General features: G+C 33.9%; 1 protein-coding gene across 3 annotated transcripts in view; it reads left to right on the forward strand.

Moving 5' to 3' along the window:
• Positions 1-10,091, forward strand: part of LOC106478481 (sodium/potassium/calcium exchanger Nckx30C-like) — a 103,152-nt gene extending 93,061 nt beyond the window's left edge. For all 3 annotated transcript variants that reach the window (XM_013939026.2, XM_022382085.1, XM_022382084.1), the window contains one exon: positions 4,688-10,091. In XM_013939026.2, coding sequence (XP_013794480.1) covers positions 4,688-4,949 — 262 coding nt within the window. In that variant the 3' untranslated portion in view covers positions 4,950-10,091. The remainder of the gene's footprint in view (positions 1-4,687) is intronic.
• The last annotated feature ends 248 nt before the right edge of the window (positions 10,092-10,339 follow it).

A 10,339-nucleotide genomic window follows, 5' to 3' on the forward strand; every position in this document is an offset into this window, starting at 1 on the left:
AGTCCGCAGACATACCGCTGTGCCACTGGGGGGGGGGGCTGCAAAATAGGTATCCTAGAATATTGCCTGTTTTTTTTTGTTGTTGTTATTTTGTTAATTTATTTCATTTCCTTGCATTTAGCAAAATTAAACAAACATATATTTTGTCTAAAAATATTATAGACACCCTTGGAAAATCTTTTAAGGTACATACTCCTTTTTCCAATTTTTTTGCATTTCGTTTCTTAAAATACTCGCGCCCTCTACTTGCGATAAAAATAACGAGTCATCAACAATAAAATGCACTTTGGTTGTTCGTCTTTTTCTTCTACCTAAATCAGCGAGAGATTTTGTTTGTTTGTTAGTGTTAGAATATTTTATTCACAACAAGAAAACCTCTTTGTGGAGCATCAACGGTTTCTCTACGTAAATGGCCTCGGGACCAAAAGAATAAACAAACAAAACATTTGTCAATTACATTTCGTAACAACATATCACTACGGTGCGTAACCAGCTTCATAAATATGTTATATCGAACAAAAGACTCTTTGGCCAGTAATATAAGTCAGTATTACCAACCAGAAAGGCACCTGATACGTACAAGAGCTAATCAATCAGGTTAGAGAACCCTAGGTTTAAGGTGTGTCCGTCTTTAATTTGAAAATATTGACCACTCGGCAAAACCGAATAACGGGATTGACTGTCTTCTTTATACTGCGGCAAGTGGTCAGTGGCATCACATATCAAAGCCTATAACTTTTGATCCCCAGTCTGACATGCTAATCACTAGGTCAAGCCCGGCCCACCCATAACGAGGGGTGTGAATACAACTTATAATATAATAAAATGTAACATAATATCACACCTAGCTAATATAACATCACACCTAGTTAATATAACATCACACCTAGCTAATATAACATCACACCTAGTTAATATAACATCACACCTGGTTAATATAACATCATACCTAGTTAATATAACATCACACCTGGTTGATATACCATCATACCTAGTTAATATAACATCACACCTACTTAATATAACATCACACCTGGTTAATATAACATCACACTTAGTTAATATAACATCACACCTGGTTAATATAACATCACGTCTAGTTAATATACCACCAAACCTAGTTAATATAACATCATTTTAAATGTATCACCATTTAGTCGTCTTTAAAATTTTGGTTTTAAGTAATTTCGATTTAAACAAAACAATGGCTGAGGTATTTTAATTCAATCAACTCAGAACACGATTTTTATCATATTTTATTCGTATCAGTTTCACGTTTCTATGACAACGAATAAATCGCCTGTACAAAGCTAATCAATATACTTTTCTAAACTTATCCTTGGTTGTGGAAGAAGAAAATAAAATAAAAAAGTCAGAGAATCATATTTCATCGCGAAGTTCGTTCACTTCGTAATAACAAAATAATGACGCGCGACAAAACGACGCACATTTATATCTATTACTTTTCACAGTATTAATCAAAGCTTATTCTTAGCTTTGGGAACGGAAAATCAACACTTGTTTTTATTTTCTTTTTATAACTTGGGGTGTTCCAAACCATCATTACAACTAGTAAAGTCAGAATATTTTCGATTTCTTATGGAATCTAAACCTTTACTTGGATAATATGCTTCCATATCCTCTCCTCTTTTAATGCAAATAATAATAATAATGGCTCATCGAAAATCATAAGAAACATTATTATGTTGGAGGGTGACACGCTGGACTATCTGGTCGAACAATTATTTGCACTTTGGTATTTTCAATCTGAACTACACCTTATGCGTTAAACGGCCAAGTCAAAGACTACAAAGTTCAAAACAAAAACATATAACTTACAACTGCTGAACAGGGAAAAACAATTAGTCAGCAATACCCTCCGCCGTCTATGCCGTAAATTTTAACCTAATAGTGGGTTGACCTCCACAATTATAGCGCCACCACATCTGAACTTGAAGAGTGTATTCAGTAAAATATAGCGGGCTCGACCCTTGGACTATCCGAATAGAAACTCGACATGTTAACCAGCATTTGGATGTGAGAATCTTCAAGCAGACTTCGATATGATGGGCTGGATGCCGAGTGTACGCCACTACGTTCCACGCTCTTATCTTTAGGAGAAGTGAGTATTTCCACAGAATTGGGCACAATTCATCATCACAGAATCCACTGCTTACACGAATCCTCCTTGGTAGTATACTTCACAAGAGACTGTTCGAGAATTCTGAAACCGGTCGTGAATATCTCTACTACTTTATTTGAACTAAACTAGTGCTAAATACTGCGGTAGGACGCCCAACTCCTTCCACATCTAACAGGTATTAGCGCTAATTGTCAGGTGGGTGCCGGGAAGAGCTGTATCGATAGTTTTGGGCGACCAGTTCAATGCCCAAACACTATCAGGGACCTCGCAATCTATTTAATATATATTTGCCGCCCTGTGTCACAGCGGTATGTCTGCAGACTTACAACGCTAGGAACCGGGTTTCGATACGCGTGGTGAGCAGAGCACAGGTAGCCCATTGTGTAGCATTGTGCTTAATTCCAAACAAACGGCCGGGCATGGCCGTGTGGTTAGGGCGCTTGACTCTCAGTCTGCGGGTCGCGGGTTCGAATCCCCGTCACACCAAACATGCTCGCCTTTTCAGCCACGAGGGCGTTATAATGTGACGGTCAATCCCACTATTCGTTGGTAAAAGAGTACCCCAAGTGTTAGCAATGGGTTGGTGTTTACTAGCTGCCTTCCCCCTAGTTTATCACTGATAAATTAGGGACGCCCTCGTGTAGCTTTGCGCGAAATTGAAAAAACAAAACAAAAACAAACAATCCAAACAAACAAACAATAATATATATTTAAAGAAATAGGGGAAGATTATCATGAAGAGTAACACAATAATTCATTATTTCTCAAGCTGACTGTGTTTGTTATTCTTGCTAACTGAATTAATTACACTAAGCATTAGCTCATTCATTGTCAGGGTTTTGAATATGGACTGAGATTCTTTTACAGTAGGTGCCTGTGACTTGTTGGCGATAAATTCGAACAATAAACGGACAGCACACAATCCACTTGTTTTAAAATAATATATTCAAAACAAGTAAAAAAAAATTATTTATACTATAGGGTATCACAGTTGTATTTAAAACTCTAAATAAACGATAAATTCACTTACGTCACCCCCGTGGGTTACCACAGTTGTATCCAGAACTTTAAATAATTGTCTCCTTTTCGTCAAAGTCCACACAGACGGGTTTAATTACTTTAAAACACCCTTTGGCAAGACAAAGTATTCTCCTTATCTCTGTTAAATTCTGAAACTCACTTTAGATATCGCCCGTTACAGTTAAACTAACAATCACACAGTCTAATTTCACTTTCACCAACTTAGCTGTTTGTGACTGAACTTAATTTGTTGGTTACAACAGTTTATCCAGAACTTTAAATAATTGTCTATTTTTTTTCGTCAAAAGTCCACACAGACTGGTTCAGTTACTTTAAAACCCAATTGACTAGAAAATTGTTTTTCCGATCTATGTTTATAGAATACAGCTTTGAAACACACTTTAGAAATCACCCGTTAAGGCTAATCACTCATACGCTAGCTAACTTTACATTTTCTTTCATTAACTAATTTTTTCTTAACTTGACTCACTTGGTCGCCTATATGTATACCTTTTCCAACAGAGGCCTCGAACTTTTTACAAACTACGAGACGACATGGTGTAACAATACTCACTTAATGCAACGAGAAAATACAGAAGGTTCGAGTAACGTGACGTTAAGTTACAACAATTGAACTACACACACAACGTACAACTCTTACCGAGTTACGTAACGAAATTTGTTCAACTATCGCTTTTAAAATAATTACTTTTAACTCCCTTGTTATGAAAACTGAATAATCATTAAATAAACTAAATAGTAATTCTTACACTAAACAGTCTTCTATATTCAACATTCATAATATTCTAAGCCTACACTTCGATATACCTGTATGCTTTGTTAATACCCATAAAGACATCTTCGATGGTATTACTTAAACAAAAAGGAGGTTCGATAATATGAACATGTAATGGCTAGTTTTATATCAAGTGTTTGGTGAGGCAGAATGTTTGTACTTTATACTGAAATAGCGAAACGTAAAACTTAATGGTTAGATGAAAACTGAAGCTGGACGTGGTTATCGTGCCAAGATTGTAAATCCGGTACCGCGAAACCACCACTTCATACTTTGGGGCATTAAAGGTGACAGTCAAACCCCACTAATCTGCCAGAATAGAGCAGCCCAAGAGTTGGCTGTGGATAATGTTGACCAGCTGCCTTTCCTATACCAGTTCAAACTTAGAACGGCTATATGTAGATAGCCCTGGCGGAGATTTGCGAGAAATTCTTAAACAAACAAAATTGGCAATATTTATGTATTCAAATTTGTTAGTGGCTACTGCTTAGCCCATGAACTAAAGAACGATCAGTTTTTTCTTGTTTCATATATTCCACTGGATTATATATGTTTATACTCGATTATTACCTGAAAAATTCATTGAGAAATAAAACAAAATTTTTAAAATCAAAATATTTTTAACGTAGAAGGTTGTACAGTCATACAGAAGATTCCAACTCTCTCTATTTATATATGTGTGTAAGAAAAGAATAGTGTACTAATTCTTTGTGGTTTTTATATTTCAGTCTTCCTGTTCCGTGGCTTCTGGCATGCTTTATTTTCGGACCAGTTACAGTCAGCAGTACAGGCATGACTTGTTATGTATTACTCTTATTTCTCATGGTTCTTTTTGTCATTATTTCCATTGCTGGATTCAAATGGCGTATGAACATTGGTTTAGCTTGTGTGATGTTTTTCCTGTACTTTGTTTTCATTGCTTTGTCTTTACTTTTAGAATATGGAATTATTTCTTGTGCAGCCATTATGGGTCCTTTTGGAGGAGGGTAAAATCAAAATAGATTATACGTCTTTAACTTAATAAATTAAATAGCGGGTATCGTTTTCAGACTTTTCAGTAGTAAGGTGTAACAAAGATTCACATGTAAAATTAATTTTTTTATCGTAACAATGAGAGATTTTTTTCACAGTTACAGTTAACAATAGAAGAGCTTTAATCCGTGACACTTGGAAGTTTTCAACTGGTTGAATAAAGATATCAGATGAATAACATAATATCTCTGATTTTAATTTTAAGGGAATGAAAGATACATCTTATATCACTTATGAATTAAAGGAAATTCCTTTTCGTTTCTTATTCTACTCTATGTTTTGTCTAATGGTGTAATTTTTGGAATAAAACGTGTTTGATTAGGAAGAAATCTCAAACCAACAAGCGTTTACAATAACAAAAGTATGTGAGTTTGAACTAACCTTTGTTCTTCTTAGATATAATCATGATACGATTGAACAGAAATTCAACAGTCCAGTTTGTGAACATCCCAAACATTTTGTTTCAAAATCGTACAAAACAGTAAAGATTTATATTAGAATTTACAAAATAATGCCCCATGTTTCCAGAGTATAGTACCGAAATTTGTACGTACAAATAGAAGGTGAAATAATGTCTGAGTTTATTTAAACTGCTTAACACTGATCTTTGTAGCTTGATGTTTTCTCTAGTTGTAAATAAAAACAGAATTATTTCAAACTCAATTACAATTTTAAATCGCATGACTTTACATTTCAATTTGATAATGGATAGTATTTCATGACAATCTTTATCCGTTAGATAACTAGAAACGGTCTGTACTGTTTTGCTGATGTAGCGTAAAATTCATGAAATTTGAACAAAAACTATCTTAAGTTAAAATTAATAATTTAAAAAAGTCGCCAACGATTGGTGATTTTTAATGAACAAACTACTGATGAAGTTGAACGAAATTATATCCAACCTCTCAACATCACACAAAAAATTCGTTTTTATCGAAGAACGAAGGAAGGAGAATTGTTATACGTTATTCTTTACTTTTAATCTTAAGTTCTCAAAAATAATTTTCAGAAAAACTGATTTTTTTAAAGCTGTTCAATAGTGGTTTGTCCATAAAAAAAACGAGCATCTTAAGAAAGAACATGGGGAGTTTTTCCGGTTTCTGGTGCTAAAGAGGTTATAAGGAGACTTGTATTAATATAATGTTTTATTTCTCAAACACATCAAAGTGTATAATTTCAGATCTCTATGTTGAATTCAAAACTAAGCGTGAATAGCCCTTTTGACAATTATTTTATTTCATTGTATCTATTTAAGGCTATGTTGTTGTTGTTGTTGTTGTTTTGTGAAGAAGTAGAGAAAGAAAGTAACTCATATTTAAACTTAATCATAAACAATACTTACAGTCCATAAGTGTGTTATCTGAGAACTGACGTAACAGCATCTTTATTTCTAAAGGAAAGTTTTTAGATACACTGAAATTTGTGTGATCATCACAACTTACTATTTAGATCTACTGAAAATATTTATTTATCAACATAATACGTTGACCACATTCATGTTTAGGATAATCCAAGATATAACCCAAATCCGTAGCAAAATCTCATATGGCGGGACGTTGCTACAAATTACGCCACTCTGAAGACGTGGTATGCTAAGTGCCGTATCTAAGTAAACCTACATCAAGAAGTCTTAAGATCATAGTGCACTTTTATCATATAGCAATCAAGTAGCATTGAATGTTTCAATCAGAACACGTGCATCAATAACTGACTGGTTGATTATCAAGAAAGCAATCTGTAGATTAGGTAACAAAATATTTTATTAAGGTCTCAGCAAAGTAGAATATTTTACAAAGCATATTATAAAGGAATTAACCAATTAACTTTAAATGACTAAGTGTTTCATCCAGGATCTAATCTAGCAGCAGTAAGTTACTACGTGTCTCATCCAGGATCTAATCTAGTAGCGTAAATTACTACGTGTCTCATCCAGGATCTAAACTAGCAACAGTAGGTTACTATGTGTCTCCTCCTGAATCTAATCGAGCAGCAGTAAGTTATTACGCGTCCAGTATAGAAGTATATTGCTAAGAGTGTTGTTAATGAGATCATAAGCTTCAGAAAGTGATTAGGTGTCTCATCAATGACGCGGTATGATTGTAGTCAGTGGTCATGCGTATCCCCACAGTAGTCTTCCATCGTGATTATTGTGATCACACCTATAGAACGAAGATTTTGAAAGAAGTAAAATGCCACCATTGATAGTTTTCGTCTGAGCACTAACTTCAATGATTAATAACTTATAGTCACGTAAATACGCGTACACTTGTTAATTCAGTCTCATGCACTTGTTTACAGTATATATATATATTAGATGTAAACTCTAACAGTATCTTGACACTTTCTATCAAAGGTAGGTTACATGTTTGGGAAAGGATGTTTAAGAGAGCTTAAAGCTCAGATAACGATATATAATTTGCCACTTGATTTCAAGTATTAGCTTAGATTTATATCAAGATGGTTCTTACGCGATTTTGTAGCCTGGATTTATTAATATGATTCACGCATACGCTGAAGATGTTGGACAAACATGCGTAGTACATGCTGCTACATGTAAATTGATATCACTCATTTTCATGTTATATGTTATGCACGTATATTATCTTTAGTTTAGTATCCGTTTCTAAAGTCCAAGTTGGAAAGACAATAAGAAAATCACCGGTTAGTTTTAAAAGAACTCTGTAGTTATCATACATAGAGTTATGAGCTCAAGTTGGTAGTTGCTTTCCGTTCAGAGCAGTTGTGATTTCGCAGAATTATCACACTGTAGCCAGCGAAAATGAGAGTTTTTCATTCGACAGAAATTTCCTAGGTGATAACATTTGAGATATCACAGAGAAACAAAATAACTAAATCCAATATATAGAGCATTTATCTGAATTGTATGTCACACTAATGCTCTTTGAAAGTAAGCCATCTATTTAGCTTCTGTATTCGGAAGAAGAAACACTACAGCGTTAGATCCTATGTCAACAGCCTATTGAGACGTAGAATTTCAAGTCTATTTAACAAAAACGCTACTTTTCAAACTTCAATCGATAATTAAATGTTTACATAATAAATATTAACAGTGTGAATCTTTATATCTTGATTAGGTCTGAGCAGGCGCAATAATCTCTAAATTTAACGAACTTCTATGTCACAGGTTAATGCTTTAGGTCGACTTGTTTGAGTAAGCCAGCACACTATTTTCTGTACCACACCCCATTCGTAAATCACATGTGGAACAAACACGCTTCATTTGAAAAGAAATACACCAGTATTTCTTTAATAAAGAAACGAGAAAATTGAGATATTTATATAAACCTGCAAATACAAACCTAGATAGCTACCATGCTGTCTGACAGAGTTTTCTTTTACCAAAACGGGCACGTACGTAAACCAATATTTTAGTTGTGTTAGAGCTTATACTTGAGAATAAATAATATAACATTTTTGGGGTTAAATAGCATGATATATTTAGTAATAGCTGAGTGTTACAACATTCATTACGTGTTGTTTACGATGCACTAATGTTATCATAGGAAACCACTTAAGGAGAATGACTATATTTCTCTGACTTCTTTATATAAAGTTACCTGATACATAGCGTTATTGATAAATATTGAAATATATAAAATTTTAATTAGATATCTATGTATACATATATGTTGTAATTATACATTGTTACACCATTACTATTGTATTCTTGAAATATATATATATATATATCTATGTAACACAGGTGTTATATTCTCTTTTGACAGATTCAAGTCTAAGCAACTGACAGTGGTCAGTTTACTATTACACCTTTTTTCTCTCAGATTAATGTGTTCTAGAATAACAGAGAGAGTTGTGAGAAATATACTACACTTAGTTGTTCAGTTTTTTTTTTAACTTGATCATCTCATGTTCATTATTCTTTCCAATTTCTTTGAAACATGTTTAATGTCTTTAACATTACGTGTTGGTATTAATCGTTTTGAGACTTTTTTATGTTTTAAAATTTACGAAGTTCATAGAGGTAGTTTTGATAACACTGTATCTTAATGATAAATATAGTTATTGTTTATTTCATTTTCATGGAGAAGAGAAATGGTCTTTTTATTGTGAACATATTTTTTGTATATCCGCTACATGATTAACACGGTATGTATCTAATAATGTTTCTTTGTGAAGTCTGAGGAAATGTTTCGTTCTTTTCTGCTTAGTTTGAAGTGGTTGTTGTTGAGCGCGGAGCTACACAACAGACAGCTATCTGTGCTCTGCCCACCATGGGTATCGAAACTCGATTTTTAGCGTCGTAAGCCTGCAGACCTACCGCTGAACCACTGGAGGGCTTTACGTTAAGAACTGACAGTGCTTAATTCCGGCCAGATCTCTCTGAACTTGGGATCTAGAATTTGTTCAGGACTTTTTTTCTTGTAAATTTAAAGGCAAAAACACTAGTGAATTTTAAGACTGCCTCGTTTACATTATGAGTTGATATTTAACTGACGTTGTCAATTACATCCCTTCTTTCCACCAATCACAAATAGTAGTTTCAACAACCTTTAAACTGTTATCTTTAAAAACTCAAAACTATCATCTCCATCTGCCAATAGAGCTCCGGTCTCCTTTTCTTCTTCTTTTTCTATAAATTAAGCACTGTTTAAGAAGGTACACGAAAGTGATCGAAACACTGTCCTCATACTTATACAGCGATTGCCCTTAGAAACCTTTGAATATTTCTACAACAACCCCAAAGAATGTTTGATACAGATGAACAGGTTACAATGATCTATGAGCTGACGTTTAACGTTCGTGTTGAAGTACAAACTGGGGGAAGTGTATGAGAAGCTGCTGTGTTTGCAGAGTTTGATTTGAAACTTCAGTGAGTAGTTTTAGTTGTTCTTGTTCAAAATGTGTTTCTTAGAACGTTCATCAGGGAAGTTTTTAGATGAAAAGAAACTTGGCATTGAATATGTTCACATTGAAAAGACATAAGCATTTTTCAGATGGTGTCAACTTGATAAGGTAGACTAACTAGTTAAGGTAGCATTAAAAACGACATGAGTTTATGTATATGCTGTGCAGCAAACATAGTTTTCGCTTCTTCAATAAAATTTATTTATAGTCGTTTTTTTGTGCATCATTATTTGAAATGTTAGACTTTTATTTTTGCTTCACTACGTCCAAATAAATCAAATTCCTTAAGAGTTTGATTTGACTTTTACCATTCATTCTGGTTTCATACTTCTTAGTTTTATTTGATCGAGGAACTTTTGAAACTAGTTTACAGCTTAAATCATAAATAATATTCAACTTTAAACTGGTACAGAATTAAAAACAATTTAGTTAGGCCTATCTATGGCCTTCAAAAAGTTGAC

Source organism: Limulus polyphemus, unplaced genomic scaffold (assembly GCF_000517525.1).
Source record: "Limulus polyphemus unplaced genomic scaffold, Limulus_polyphemus-2.1.2 Scaffold215, whole genome shotgun sequence".
NCBI lineage: Eukaryota > Metazoa > Arthropoda > Merostomata > Xiphosura > Limulidae > Limulus > Limulus polyphemus.